At 38.2% G+C, this 16,037-nt stretch overlaps 2 protein-coding genes across 23 annotated transcripts in view; one reads left to right on the top strand and one right to left on the bottom strand.

Moving 5' to 3' along the window:
* Positions 1-16,037, top strand: part of NCOR1 (nuclear receptor corepressor 1) — a 171,474-nt gene that overhangs the window by 138,130 nt on the left and 17,307 nt on the right. For 18 of the 20 annotated variants that reach the window (XM_036223863.1, XM_036223862.1, XM_036223873.1 and 15 more), the window contains 10 exons: positions 279-639; positions 3,890-4,117; positions 6,328-6,537; positions 7,025-7,174; positions 7,520-7,633; positions 9,960-10,125; positions 10,334-10,827; positions 13,324-13,452; positions 13,862-14,019; positions 14,170-14,393. In XM_036223863.1, the coding sequence (XP_036079756.1) occupies positions 279-639; positions 3,890-4,117; positions 6,328-6,537; positions 7,025-7,174; positions 7,520-7,633; positions 9,960-10,125; positions 10,334-10,827; positions 13,324-13,452; positions 13,862-14,019; positions 14,170-14,393 (2,234 nt within the window). The remainder of the gene's footprint in view (positions 1-278; positions 640-3,889; positions 4,118-6,327; positions 6,538-7,024; positions 7,175-7,519; positions 7,634-9,959; positions 10,126-10,333; positions 10,828-13,323; positions 13,453-13,861; positions 14,020-14,169; positions 14,394-16,037) is intronic. The other 2 variants (XM_036223879.1, XM_036223878.1) reach the window with 1 other exon arrangement.
* TTC19 (tetratricopeptide repeat domain 19) overlaps positions 10,827-16,037 on the bottom strand; it is a 46,358-nt gene continuing 41,147 nt past the window's right edge. For 2 of the 3 annotated variants that reach the window (XR_001596995.2, XM_016145129.2), the window contains one exon: positions 10,827-12,533. Coding sequence is in view for 1 of the 3 variants with exons in the window: in XM_016145129.2 (XP_016000615.1) it covers positions 12,485-12,533 (49 nt within the window). In the remaining 2 variants the exon portion in view is untranslated. The remainder of the gene's footprint in view (positions 12,534-16,037) is intronic. The other variant, XR_001596994.2, reaches the window with a different exon arrangement.

Genomic DNA, 16,037 nt, shown 5'->3' with positions numbered 1-16,037 from the left:
TAATAATTATAAGTAGTTCTTATGATATCAGATATCTGGGAAATAAACATGAAAGTTTATATATGTTTTATCATTAGTTTTTCTTGTGGCCATAGTGTGGAGTGAATAGTGTGGGAAACGATGCAACTCAGGATTGGTGGGCTTGTGATTGAGACATCCACACAGAAAATAAAGATTACTACAGCAAACTATAATTGCCATGTGCCAGACATAAACCTGAGATGGGAAAATATTCAGATGCTTTGTGCTACCTGTAATGTTTGTTTCTTTCTCTTTAGGGTACACCAATAAAGTTTGACAGCAACTCAGGTCAGTCTGCCATCAAACACAATGTCAAATCCTTAATCACGGGTCCCAGCAAACTAGCCCGTGGAATGCCTCCACTGGAAATTGTGCCAGAGAACATGAAAGTGGTAGAACGGGGAAAATATGAGGATGTGAAAGCAGGCGAGCCAGTGCGTTCCCGGCACACATCAGTGGTAAGCTCTGGCCCCTCAGTTCTAAGGTCAACACTTCATGATGCTCCCAAAGCACAGCTGAGCCCAGGGATTTATGACGACACGAATGCACGGCGAACACCTGTGAGTTATCAAAACACCATGTCCAGAGGCTCACCCATGATGAACAGAACTTCTGATGGTATGTAATTTTTGTATTCTTGTCTGATTATTTTTATTGCGCCTTTTTATGTCTGGCAAGTAGCAGATGTTGAATTGTTAGCTTTACAATGAAGCAGGATCTGTAGGTTGTGCTTGATGCTAGGGTTATGGAGTGCTACCAGATTAAAAGTAGGCATATTTATAGGTAAAATACTTAATATTGTAATAAAGTGCAGACTGTGGTGGAGTCCAGAAATGCTCTAGGCTTAGAGTGGTTTTTTTCAGCTAATTCTGTGAGGTTATCTGGAAGTCAGTTTCCACATTCGTTTTTTCAGCAGCAATCAGGTGTGGTAGTTGAAAGTTTAGGGTCTGGAGTAAGACTTTTTAGGCTTGAATTAATGATGTTCTTCCTGCATGAACTTGGAATTTTTCTGTGCTTTAGTTTCCTCATCCATAAAGTGGAAGCTTGTTATTAAGACCTACCTTGCTACATTGTTGCACAGATAAAATGAGGTGATAATGTGTTTATAAGACTTTAAAAGAGTAGTTCCTGGTATGTTTGAAGGACTCAATAAATGTCAACTATTATTGTTATTGGTGGGTACATCAGTAAGGTAAGAGACATTGATTTGTATCAGGAGGTCCCTGAAACAATTCTAAGGCCCTTAAAAATGTATCCACTTACCATTTAAAATTTTATTGCAATATATATTTATTGAGGATTCATGTGCAAGGTCCAAGACTGGACACTGCTAGAATTGTAAAGATGAAAAGTGTTTTAGGCTGTGGGAGAGGAGCAGCATGGAGGGAGAAGAAAAGGGAATTGCCTACTTAGGGGTAGGGTGGTGAATCCAAAACTTTTTTGGTTCTAGTTTTGAAGAAGAATCGCTCTGCAGAAGGAAAAGTCACTCTATATTTGAACAAATTGGGGCTTAGAAGGGGATGTAAAAAATCAGTATGATTTCTTGGTTGTGACAAGCAGATTTGTTTGATCATGTTAAAGCTGATATTATAAAACTATCACATAGATGATAATGATGATTGTACAACATTATGAGTGTATTAATGCCACTGAATTGTACCCTTTAAAATGGCTAGAATGGGAAATAACAGGGGCAATATATGTGGTGACAGAAAGAACTCTAACTATGGGAGGTGAACACAATGAAAATATATATGCCTTACTGTTAAAATGTACAGCTGAAACTTGTCAGATTTCGTTAACCAGTATCACCATTAAAACAAACAAACAAATTTATTTGAAGGAGAAAATAAATAAATAATTTTAAAAATGGCTAGCATGGTATATATTATGTTCTGTGTATTTCTTTGGATATTCTGAGACCCAGTTTCGAATGTGGTGGTGAGCTATTCCCCACACCAACAAACATTTCTCAGACATCAGTAGGGTAATTAGAATTCAGCTCAGTTCCAACACTGTCTATCCAGAGATAACACCACATTCCACTGTTTAAGGGTTCAAGGTTCAGCCTACAAGACTGTGTACCCCCTGCCTCCGCTCCCCATTCCATCAACTTCAGATGCCAGTCAAGCTGTTCCTTGTGCTCTGACCAACTGGCTGCAGATTGGAGATTCCAATGACACCTTTCAACTCAGGATCCCAATCACTAGTCCAGATCGTTACCTGTACTTTTGACCAACTGATTATAAATCAGTTCCCACGACCCCCTCCTTGGGTTTGATTAATTTGCTACAACGACTCACAGAGTTCGAAGGAACATTTTACTTAACTAGGTCACCGGTTTATTAAAAACGATGTATCGCAGGAGCAGTTAGATGGAATGATGCATCATAGGGCAAAGTATGTGGGAAGGGGTGCAGAGGTTCCACGCCCTACAGGCTCCACTTTCCCCAACACCTCCCTCAGTCACCAACCAGGAAGCTCTCTGAAGACAGTCCTTTGGTTTTTTTATGAAGGCTTCATTATATAGTCATGATTGAATCACTAGCTATTGCCAATTGAATTCAGCCTCCAGCTCCTCTTCCATTCCTGGAGGTCAGGTCCTGGGACTGAAGGGTCGTTCCATCCCTCTATAATCACATGGTTGGTTCGCCTAGCAACCAACCCCCACCCTTAGGTCCAAAAGTCACCTCATTAACACAACAAAAGAGACACCTCCATCTTATCACTTAGGAAATTTCGAGGGTCTTGGGAGCTATGAGTCAGAAATTGTGGATGAAAGCCACATGTTTATTTCTTATAAATCACATATTGCAGTGTTTTATCACAGTTATTAAAACAATTGAGTGTGAAAGCCAATGAATGTTTGCATATGATAGGCATTGGTGGGAAGATCTAACCTCTCTGAATATCATTTAGAAAAGAACAGGCTGGAGTAGGGAGGAGATCAGTGTTGGTGAGGTAATGAGAATGTCTTCATGGAAGTACAGAACAAGGAAAAATAGTACAGTAGTTTCTCCTTTATCCATGAGGGATATGTTCCAAGACCCTCATTGGATGCCTGAAGCCTCAGATAGTAGTGAACCTTATAGATACTATGTTTTCCCCTATATATACATACCTTTTCACGTAAAGGGATCAGTTTACATCTTCTCTTTGGCATATCTAAATGGCCAGCTCCTGTGCTTTGGGGCCATTAATAAGTAAAATAAAGGTTACATGAACACAAACAAACACTGCAGTATGACAGTTGATCTGATAACCCAGGATTGCTACTAAAAGACTAATGGATGGGTAGGGCATACAGCGTGGAGATAGAACCGAAGGGCACGAGATTTAAAATGGTGCACAATTTAAAACTTCATGAATTGTTTATTTCTGGAATTTTCCACTTAAATATTTTTGGACTGCAGTTGACCACAGTTAACCGAAACCATGGAATGTAGAAGGAAAAAGGTTGGGGAGACTACTGTATAACTTAGTGACTGATGGGCTGCAAGGAGACTAGGTAATACAAAGAGAGGAAATTGAGATTTGATACATGTGAGATCAAAAGAATTGAGAGGGTTAAAGTCATACAGAAAACAAAATTATTTATAACGAGATTTAAAGAGGAGTGTTGAACTTCATTTTAACTTAACATTAGGTGATAAAATACTGATGCTATGATCTAAAAGATGATAATCTATAAATCTCAAAATCTGCATTTTTTGCATATTTTGCAAAAGTGAATTTTAAATTTTTAGTGGACAGGGAAGATCAAAATATTATATGACTATAGCCTATACTTGAGATGTTGAGAAATAACTAAATATCATACTTAGCAAGTTTTCTTAAGAATTGTTGTTGTTGGCTCTTTTTTTTCCAGTTACAATTTCTTCTAGCAAGTCTACCAATCATGAAAGAAAATCTACACTGACTCCTACCCAGAGAGAAAGTATGCCAGCGAAATCTCCAGTGCCTGGAGTGGACCCTGTAGTAAGCCACAGTCCTTTTGATCCCCATCATAGGGGCAGCACTACAGGAGAGGTTTATCGGAGCCATCTTCCCACACATTTGGATCCAGCAATGCCATTTCACAGGGCTCTGGACCCCGGTAAGCACAGTGTGTAGTGCTAATTTATGGCAAAGAAATAATATACCAGTTTGACTTGTACTTTAATAAAGAGAAAGTTTAACAATATGCAGATGATTGCACATATCATTAGCATACAGCTTTGAATTTTCACCATCTGTATACCCCCATGTTACCAGCATCCAAATTAGGGGAAAAAAAATAATACCAGTATCCCTTACAGAACTAAAAGTAATAAGTATATGAAAAGCCCTCTATGGTATTTGCTTAAGCTGTTGAAAACATAGCTTAATATAAAAGTTATTTTTAAATGGCACAGGCATACCTTAAACATTTTAATTTATAATATAGACATTCATTTACTAGTGTTCTTTGATCTAAGGCCAAGGTTCACTGATTAAACTTCACCATTTTCTTTCTTATATAAACAATACTTACATTTCCAGGTTTAGTTTTTTTAAGTGAAGCTAAAATTTAGAGACACTTTACATCAATCTAAACACAGAATCATTCTAGATTTTCCCCCAACTTTTAAAATAGTCTAGTCTATACCTGATTCAGCTTCTGTATTGAGTCTTTCCAAAGCGGTCAACTTAATTTCCCGAGAAAAACCGCTCTTTTCATTCTTCTTTTCATCGTTCTCTAGATCATTTCATTAAGTTACATAATTACAGTAGTAAATATAGCTAGAAGGAATTTTCAAACACACCACCGACTATAAGTAAACAATTCTGGTAGGTACAGAGGTATGCAGGTATTCTACAGGCAGTCTGCACCGGACACAATGCTGCTGCTCACCAGGGGTGGGGCAGAGAGCTCTGCAAAGGGAAGAGTCCCATCAGCAGGTCTGTCAGCAGGACAGACCAATGGAGAGTCTCTATTGGGTTGTCTGTCATGACCCACCTGTGCGGGATCCACCCTGTCCTCAGAGGTTCTAGTCCCTGTTCCTCTTGCCTGCTCAGACTTACTCAAATATATTTTCTGTTAATAGCTCTTCTGTTTGCTTGTCACCATCTTTCAGATTGAAATTGGGACACAGAACATTGTTTCACCTTGGTCTTTAGGGAAGCAATTTTCATTATCAGCATGCTAAGATTTCTGAGGGTTGTTTATATTTTATAGTAGGAAGGTATGTGTAGAAAATGTTTTATTGAAAGCTATAACACTGCCATCGAATTGTTTGTTACTTGAGAACGTTAAGTTTCAGAGGAGTTGATACCTAGTCCTTCAGAGGCTGCCCAGAACTTAAGTGGAAGTTCTCACAGAGTCCCCTGACAGACTTACCTCGCCGGAGTTCTAGATGTAGGGGAAGCGAACATTCTAGAAAACTTGTCGAATGTTTATAATTTTATTTAGTTTTTCTTATAGTCCTTTATTTTATAGCAGTTTCATTTGCTTGTCATTTTTGAGCTTTTGCTGGATTACAACTATGTTAAGGATAGAGACATTATCTTGTACTTTTTACCATACCTACCTCTTCCTAGTATCTTTTGTCATGCTCTAACCTAGGGTTGTCAAACTACTGCCTGGGGGCCAAATTCTGCTGCCACCTGTTTGCGTAAATAAAGTTTTATTAGCACATAGCCACGCTCACTTGTTTATATCTTTGGCTGCAGTGGCAGAGTTGTGTTGGTGCCACAGAGACCATATGGTCTACAAAGCCTAAAATATTTGCCATCTAGCCCTTTATAGAAAAAGTGTTTATCTATGCTCTAAACACATGCAGTAATTAAATGCTTATAAACGAATCATTTTCACCCCCAGGGAAGTAAAGTTATTATTTGTCACAGAGTGTTTTCACTTATATTTCTACTTGGTTGTATTGGATAATCAGAACTACAAAAATAATTTCATTTTTAAATTGCTCTTGGAGACTTTAGGTGAAAATAATAAAGTTACATGGCAAATATTGAAAGTGAAGCTACTTGAATTTTTTAAGCTACTGTTCTGGTAAAAAGGTTAATACTCATATTTTATCTAATTTCTCCTTCCCCTTTTCCTTTATATCTTACATTAGAATATATATATTAATATTGCTAATATATCAAGGTTAAAATGAATCCACCTTAATCCCTGTAGAACCCTCCCCCCCACCTTCCATGTTAAATAAAAGTTACATATGCACATTAGATCAACAAATTGTTTTTTCCTTACTCTTTTTGTAGGTGATGTTTAGCAAATGAATTTAACCTAGACTAAATGAAATGCCTTTCTCTTATCCTCTCAATCAGCTGCTGCTGCTTACCTGTTTCAGAGACAGCTCTCACCAACTCCAGGTTACCCAAGTCAATATCAGCTTTATGCAATGGAGAACACAAGGCAGACAATATTAAATGATTACATTACCTCGCAGCAGATGCAAGTGAATTTGCGCCCAGATGTGGCCAGAGGACTCTCCCCACGAGAGCAGCAGCTGGGTCTTCCGTACCCAGCGACAAGGGGTCTGTGTCTTTGCCATTCAGATTTTATAGCACTTACTATGTGTACTCAGGATTTCCTAGGTACTCAATAAATATTTGTTGAATTAAAGATGGAAAAAAAGTAAAGAAGACCATATCCTTCATCTATAACCATTAGCCTTTGAAGACATCAGAGTAATGTCTTGAAATGGGGTGTTTTGGTGAACAATGAAAAAACTAAACCAAATCATTGTGCCAGGTATTTAGAATCATTGTTTTACCAGTTTGCTGTCTCTCTTAAGTCCATGCTTTTAGGTTACTGGTATGGAGCAGAATATTTCATATCCTTCTCTAGATTTAAGGAAGGTCTTACAAAGTAATGATGACCATAAACATTTTTATTTATACTGTATACAAAGTATCATTGAATTATAGAGATAAACTAAAAAATAATTGCCACATGCAGTTCTGTATCTTTACAATAACACTTAAATTTAACATAATTTCATTGTATTTGTCTTTTGAGCAGGAATCATTGACTTGACCAATATGCCACCAGCAATTTTAGTGCCTCATCCAGGGGGAACAAGTACTCCTCCTATGGACAGAATCACTTATATTCCTGGTACACAGATTACTTTCCCTCCCAGGCCATACAACTCTGCTTCTATGTCTCCAGGTAAGAGTCCACAGTCACACACCTCTCTGATATGACCAACGTACTCAATTGTTTACAGCATAGCCTTTGAAGGTATTTTGGGCACTTTTTTCTCATTTGGTCTGCTATTTTTCATTTACTATTTAGTAAGAGTTCCTGTATGCCAGCTGTCACTAGATACTCTAGAAATATCCTAAAAGCTTGTGTTATGCTCCAGTTGTCATCCAAGACAATACAACGAACTTCCTAGATCTCACATTTGAAACTGTTTGAAAATTTTTAGTCACTTAAGAATTTAAAAATTGTTTGATATACCTGATAAGTTGATGTTTTTGTCTTTAAGTTGCAAATTTATGTGTTTTTTAGGACACTCAACACACCTTGCAGCAGCTGCAAGTGTTGAAAGAGAACGTGAAAGGGAGCGGGAGAAGGAGCGGGAACGAATTGCTGCGGCTTCCTCAGACCTCTACCTTCGGCCAGGTGAATGGGTTGGCTTTTTTCATTCTGTGGACTTTCTTAGTAATCTAATGTGATGGGGCATTGTGCATAATGTCATAGGGAGTGCTAAGATGTTCTTGAAAATAAGAATTAGAAGAGAGAAAGTAATGACATACTTTAAGTGAAGTATACATGTTGAAAGTGGTATAAAAGCTGAAATGGTGCAAAGATGAATTTTAAACATGAAAATGAAGTTTTCATAATGATTTGGCCCCAGCAATTAGCTATAGTTGGGCCTAAAGACACTGGGTATAGAGCCGATTGTAGCTGAAAGCAGCCCAAACAAAAGGCTAATAGACATGAAGATGTGTGTGTTGTTGAGCTGAAATTTAAAGGAAGAATGGAAAACATGGTTAGAAGGTTGTGTGATATTTTGAATAAGTGAAGTGCTGCCATTTGGTGCAGGAAGTAGGTGACTTGATCAGAGGGACATTTACACAAAGGTGCCATGAGATGGGTTAGAACCCTATAGGTACATATGGGCTGGTGCCAGGAGGACAGTAAGACTGTGTCAGTTCATATGTGTTCTAATGGTGGCCTAAGATATGTTGACACTGGCAATGGCCAGAAAGGAACTGCTTGGAAGAATTTTGTTAAGGTAAATCAAAAGGACTTAATAATAACTAGATATGGAGAGTAAGGAAGAGATGAGAAACAAGATTATCTGCACTTAAGATAGAGCAGGATTAGTGAAAGCAAAGAGAGTGATTTTTATTTTGTTTATACTTAATCTTATGTGTTTTTGGAACATTTATCACCACTTAGATGTTAGTGGGAGGAATGTTATAAGTAGCGGCGAAGGGAGCCAGACAGAGATGTGGTCAGAAAGGTTGCTGCAGAACGGAAGGGAACAAGGAGGTTGTCACATTTATGTGGTCATGGGAGACAAACCCTTTGAAATCAAAGTGATGGCACTGTACAGAAGGAGCCTAAAAACTAGCCATCATGTTTGACTAGTACTATCATTCCTGAGGATTTATCTTAAACAATTCAATGGCTGCAAAGCCTAAAGATATTTTGATGCATAACCCACTGTGTACATGTAATAAAAACATCACTGAGTGTCTGATGATAGGAAACATTTAATGAATTGAGGTAGCAGTATAATATTGACTTTATGTTGATTGTCTAAAAACATGGAATTTGATTTAATTTAAAGCCGAGTACAAGTGATAACTTATTTTTTAGTTTATCTCTGTAATTCAATGATACTTTGTCTACAGTATAAATAAAAATGTTTACAGTCATCATTACTTTGTAAATTTTAAAAATGTGGTCTCACATGCAGATGTAACATGATAAAAATACCATTTTTCTACAGCAGACATTGGCAATAGTAGTGTAAGTGGGGATATAGCCTTTTCAGAGATATAGAAATTTAAATAGCAATTTTACTTCTAAGATTATGCCCCTTATACTTATACAAACTGATATATTGTCAGAAGGGAGAAAATTGCTGAAAAGGCTGCCCTAGGTGATACCTGCTATGAGAATAGGGATGTATACTAACACTACTAGCTCTTAAATGAGGGGAAAGAACAAGTTAGAAAGTCAGACTGAGGGCATAGAACAAGAGGGGGTAGAGAAGAAAGTGATTAAAGAAGGAATATGAGAATTTGAGATCTTCCAAGAAAAAAGTAGTTTTGACCAAGTCCAAGTTGTGGCTGTGCTATGGGAGAGCTGAGCTTAAGTGAACAAAAAACATCTCAAATGTTGAAGTGTAGTTAGTGGAGCTATACTTTTGGGAAGGGCAGTGTGAATGATTTCAGGTCAAAAGAGAGCTTGCTGAGAGAGACAGTTACCTGTGGAGGGCAGTAAAGAACTGGAGCAACAACTGTGGATGAATGAAATAGCCTCAAACCCTGGGGTAGCAGTACTATGTTATTTTTGTTATACTTATTTCCCAAATTTGATTTGGGAGATGATAAACATACTAGATAGAGTTTGAGGAAAAATCTTGAGAGATGAACTTACCTGATTTGTTAATACTTCATTATTGGTGTTATTTTTGTTTCTCTTGTGGAATCAAATAGAAACTTGTCACAAAAATGGCAATGACAGTAAATGATAGGGATTTTTGTTTCAAGTTACTAGTGTGGTTTTCTTGCATGTTTAAGAAACTCTTATAGAACATATTTCTATAAAGGACAGAAAGTGTAATATCAGGTTTCTTATCTCATTTTCCTTTTTTCTTTGTGAGAATGTTAAGAAATTAACAATCTTAAATTTTGCTATCTCTAGCTTCTTCCTTGATGACTTGTCTTGTTGTTGTTGTTGTTGTTGTTGTGTGTACACACACCCCCTGCAGGCTCAGAGCAGCCTGGCCGACCGGGCAGTCATGGATACGTTCGTTCCCCTTCCCCTTCAGTAAGAGCTCAGGAGACCATATTGCAGCAGAGACCTAGTGTTTTCCAGGGAACCAATGGAACCAGTGTAATTACACCTTTGGATCCAAGTGCTCAGCTTCGAATCATGTAAGTCTGTTGTGTATATATATTGACCAAAAAATGCCAGTCTCTTTAATACACATTTTTTAGTAGCTTGTGACTACAGTAGTTTCAGTAATAATGTACTACCCACCCAACATATTTTTGCTGTTGCAGTTTGTCCTTTCGTCTCCCCACCACACCTCAAAGTATGGAGTCTCCCCTTCACAGAGTTGTGGTTTGGTTTTATTTACAGGCCGCTGCCTGCTGGGGGCCCTTCAATAAGCCAAGGCCTGCCAGCTTCCCGTTACAACACTGCTGCAGATGCCCTGGCTGCTCTTGTGGATGCCGCAGCTTCTGCTCCCCAGATGGATGTTACCAAAACAAAAGAGAGTAAGCATGAAGCTGCCAGGTTAGAAGAAAATTTGAGAAGCAGGTCAGCAGCAGTTAGTGAACAGCAGCAGCTAGAGCAGAAAACCCTGGAGGTGGAGAAGAGATCTGTTCAGTGTCTGTACACTTCTTCAGCCTTTCCAAGTGGCAAGCCCCAGCCTCATTCTTCAGTAGTTTATTCTGAGGCTGGGAAAGATAAAGGGCCTCCTCCAAAATCCAGATATGAGGAAGAGCTAAGGACCCGAGGGAAGACTACCATTACTGCAGCTAACTTCATAGACGTGATCATCACCCGGCAAATTGCCTCGGACAAGGATGCAAGGGAACGTGGCTCTCAAAGTTCAGACTCTTCTAGTAGCTGTATGTATTTCAATCTCAGTTTTGCAATGTGATTTCTGAGTAAAGAATTACTTTATTCTTTAGGCAAAGCAGAACAATATGGTATAAAGAAAATCATAGTCTTGATAGTAAATGTAATAGAAAGGTTTTGTGGGTTAGTAGGACAAAAATGTCTCCTATTTTAATATTTATTTAAATATCAGAATTTCTTTAGATATACCTGTTAAGGTATTTTCCATGAGAAAACTCTGCTCTTTACAGAGTTAAAGTTGTAAAGTAAATAGATAGAGGGCAGGGCTTATTGACATTTTCAAGCATATGAAAGGTGGTAGATAGATATATCATCAAGCTCTCTGCTACTGAGGCCTAATTTCTCAAGCAATGTTTTCTGGGATATGGTTCAGTATGTAGGCTGATACCCCCAAAGCCTCTTAATATCCTTTTTCTAAGGTATAGAGTTCTAATAAGTGAGACCACCTATTAGTGGTAATTGGTATTTACATTGCACCTTTCTTACAAGGTGGATTTTGATCAAGCCCTGTTAATCACTTTGATGTCTACCCTTTAGATCTGTAAGAATTCATAAATCCGCAGTAAAATGCTAGAAAAGTTGCTTTAAAATTTTTTGTAACTATCGCCTAAATTCTGTATAGTATTCCTAAAGAAACAAGGTGGTATTCAGTTAAGTATCTGCTAATACTTGAAGCAGTTTAAACATATGTAGCCATCTCTCTGTTTCCATTAATGAGATTAATAGAGTTGGAGACAATGAAAAAAATGATTTCCGATGCACCGGCATGCAACATTCAAGTCTTTGGAGAGATGAGGGGAACTTGATAGTTGTGTAGACAAAAGACTTCCTTTAGCCTGGGATAATGGAAATCCTTGAAATAGGTATTATACATGCAGAAATTGCTAGGTGAGGAAGATCTGTAGTTACATGAATAGGCCCTTAGGAGGGAAGTCACCAGGACACTTGGTGACCCAGCCTGTGGCTTATTGAATGCTGTAGCACATGGTTCCCTGATCACTGTTTAACACTTCTTTTCAGTTTGCATCCAACCCAAGTCTTGCTATAGGAGTTTGACTTTCAGAAGGTCTGAAAATAGAAAGTCTAGCTTCTTTTCTGAGTGTGGATAATATATGCTTTTTTTTTTTTTTTTTTTAATCATTGTGTAAATTACTTTCATGAAGCCCACAGCTATTTAGTTATTCAGTGTGGTTTTCAGTTTTTCAGTTCAGCGCCTCCATCCCCCTGAAAGTGAGGCAGAGTCTTGCCTCTACCCTTAAGGCTTTCAGAGCAATGTGAACACAGTTTAGCATCAGACTTTCCATTGACTCTGTATTGATATGCTAAGTAGATTTAGGATGTTGGGTAACTAAACAGTGATGAGTACCAGTGGATACAAAAATTGCAAAGTAGTTTACATTTCTTTAAATATAGTGATTTATTAGTTCCCCAAAGATAGTCTCTATCCCAATTATCAGGTTTCTATTCTTCTGAGCATACTAGAGTCGAGGTAATTGCATCCTCCATGACCTGGTGAGGGGTAAGAAGAAAGGGCTGTGCGGTTGAGTAATGGAGGAACAGGTGCTGGCCTAGTAGTAGAGTTCATTCTCACCTTCTGTACTTGTGTCCAGGACCCACTGACTGATCATATTGGCTGATCCACCAGGGTCATATACCCTTTGGGCCTCTGACAGTTATCTCAGGTTCCTTGCTGCATCTGTAGATACAAAGAATACTCACTCTAAAGTCAGAAGGTTCCTGAGTAGGAGGTTTTACATCTGCCTCTCTCCTATTCTCAGCTCTGAGGTATGGCAGGACTGTGAAAAGCTGCTTGGACCTCTACTGCATAGACCCTCAGTTTCCTTAGAAACTGCATCTTAGAGGGGCATCCTTCATTTCTGCCAACAGAGTGAATTTATTTCCCTTCAGATATCCCTACCATTTCTGTCAGTTTTCACAATGTAACATGGTGCTAAAAAATTGTTTAGAGTCATTTTTGTCAGCAATACTACAGCGATTTGAGAAAATAATTATATAGTTACTTCACCTATAGCTTTAAAATCATCATAGTAATGAAGCAGCTTTGTAGCCTCAAAGTTTAAGAGCTGACTGTCTCACAGAACTGAAATTATTGGAAACAATGAACTATTGAGATCTACTCTCTCATGTATTAAATTTGTTCTGATGAACGTTTCCTGGTGATTTTCTTTTCCAGCTCCCAGGAGAATGTCACAAATCTGTTCCTTATTCAGCCTCACCTAAAGGTCTTAGAGCCCTCAAAATTCCAGAAAACCCTGTATCCTACCAAGATTAGAAACACCGAGAAAGCACTTCTGGACCTTTGATACCAGTCCATTGAGCTCATTATTTTTTTATTATTAATCTAGATGCAATGGAACATTTCAGGGAATAAAAAATGAAAACATGCAAATAGGTTTGAAGATCTTACAGTTTTGAAACTTTTCATAGGATTTGTTTTAAAATAAGATTATTTTCTTTTCTTGAAGTATCTTCTCACCGATATGAAACATCTAGTGATGCTATTGAGGTGATAAGCCCTGCCAGTTCACCTGCACCGCCCCAGGAGAAACTCCAGGCCTATCAATCAGAGATTGTTAAGGCAAATCAAGCAGAAAGTATGTCTTTTTTAGCTACCAGTTTATGTTTTTATATTTACATTTATCATTTGCTTCTATTATCTGTTCAGAACATGTTAAAAAATAACTTGTTTTATTTTTGTTTTAATCTGCACTAATAAAACTAGGTTTAAGCTATTATTTGATTACTTGTTTATATTTTAATTATATAGAAAATAGTTCATATTAATTTTATTTAACCACCTATGATTTAAAATTTTATACTAGTTCTCTAATTTCTTTCTTTATTCAGTAAATAAATATTTTTTCTTCAATATTAAGATATGAATTCTGTTTAGAGATTTGTATCACATCCCTTTCATGTGTTCCTCTGAGTTGTGTTTAATCTTTGATAATGAGTGAAAAGCACAGCATTTCTGGAGTAAGACATCTGTCTTTCCTCTATTAGATGAAGCCACCAGACAGTATGAAGGACCATTACATCACTTCCGACCACAGCAGGAATCGCTGTCTCCACAACAGCAGCTGCCCCCTTCTTCACAGGCCGAGGGGGTAGGGCAAGTGCCTAGGACCCATCGACTGATCACACTTGCTGATCACATCTGTGTAAGTTTTTCATTATTATTATTAAATTTTTTTATCATGCAGAAAGCATATTTTACATAGAATTGCAATAAAGATGTCCAGGTGTTTTTATGTTACATTTTTTGTAAGTACTCAGTGGGTTTAACCAAGTCCTTCTTTTCTCATTCACAGCAAATTATCACACAAGATTTTGCTAGAAATCAAATTTCTTCACAGCCTCCACAGCAGCCTCCCACTTCAACATTCCAAAATTCACCATCTGCTTTGGTGTCTACACCTGTGAGGACTAAAACATCAAATCGTTACAGCCCAGAATCCCAGTCTCAGTCTGTCCATCATCAGAGACCAGGTTCAAGGGTCTCTCCAGAAAATCTTGTGGACAAATCCAGGGGAAGGTATGGTCTTTATTTCAAACCATTTGTAAATTTCCCAACAGTAGAACAAATTGAACATATCTATAAGATAGGGAATTCATTTTTTACACCTGAAGTTTATTTACCTTCATTCCCTGGAAAGTGTAAATGAGGATCTTTCCTCATTTATTCTTGGAATGTCCACTGGGCAATTAATAATATATCTTTTTAATGTGTATGCAAAAGTTGATTGCTGCTATATTCTGTTTTTGGGTTTGCAAGGCAGTTATGAAGAATGTGTAGTTCGGTAGTAGCTTAGGGACACCTTGAATAACCCTTCAGAATCACAAAAAAACTTTTTTTTCTCTCAGTGGTTTCCACTGGGTCAGCAATAGATATTTAGGAAGCTGACATTAAATAATGAAAACGAGGCCAATATAGGCAGCATTAGGAGAAACACATTTTATATGTCAGGGCCATCTGGTAAAGAGCCTGTCGTTAGTACTTGTAGACCCAAGGAAAGGTCCTGGAACTGAAAATCTACCTCCATAAGCAGAGAGCAGGAGAAGATAGAAGAGGCTAGCCATTCCAGTCTGGTAATTAATAGAGTTTATTAAAGAAAACTTAACATATAAAACATGTTTTGGGTGTCTGCAAAACAAAGTGGATTCCTGTACTGCTTGGCAGATGCCAGAGAATTACACAGGGTAAAGGGATTGGTAGTTGTAGGTACTGATCTATGAATGCTGTCAGGTATGGGGAATTATGTGCTTGACCAGGTCAGAACATAGTGGGAAGCAAGGAAGGGGTACTTGTTAATGTGGAAGGAAACATCCATTACAAACAGATAGTCTCTAAGGGGGCATTGTGGGGAGCAGTCTCCCCCTCTGGCTTGGGTCCAGCTCATAGGTCAGGCAGCGGTCATGTCTTAGTCTCTCCTCCACACTCCACCCCTCATGACTGGCTCTTACAATCTCACACACACCCCCTCTTCCACGATGTACCCTGAATGGTCAGCAAGGGGCTTCATTAACACAGAGATAGTCCATAGCAACAATATAGGCAGATAAAAGAAAAAAAGACAAAAGAAATACTCCAAGTATTAGTAACAGTTTTTCCACCATGCTCCTCAAGACCCAAACTAGTGTGTTAATAGGGCACCTGGGCTTGGGGGAGGGTCACTTAAAGCATTCACTTGTTTTTTTATATGTGTACTAATAAAGAGAAGATCTTGGCAGACTCATCTGTATAAAAACATGACATTCATTTTGAACAGTAATTGGATACCACAGGAATAGCAGATGTCTGAGGTCAGAGACACAATTATTTAGTAGAGACTTGAATTGAGAGAGTTTCTTCTTCTATGAGAATTGTACTTATAGCCTAATCTTTAGAAATTAATGTCGCTTCAGCCTTGGGAACCTGGCCAGGCTATGTAAACCATACAAGTTGGCTGGGGGAGGTGGTGCTGTCTGGTGTAAGAAGATGAATAGGAGGGGGATTATGCCAGACCTGGACCCCAACTTTCTCTCCGCTTTTAATGGTGGATATCTAGTCCATGTATAGTGTGTTTGCTTGGGTACTGATTGCATTGGAATAACAGATCCCCACCAGAAGTTGATGAGTTCCTCCCTACCCATGGACATGAAGTAACTGACCCACCTCGGTTACTGCAATGTCTCATTG

This window comes from Rousettus aegyptiacus, unplaced genomic scaffold (assembly GCF_014176215.1).
Source record: "Rousettus aegyptiacus isolate mRouAeg1 unplaced genomic scaffold, mRouAeg1.p scaffold_m13_p_6, whole genome shotgun sequence".
Taxonomy (NCBI): Eukaryota; Metazoa; Chordata; class Mammalia; order Chiroptera; family Pteropodidae; genus Rousettus; species Rousettus aegyptiacus.
Note: the sequence above shows the minus strand (reverse complement) of the source record. Positions and strands in the feature narration are given on the sequence as shown.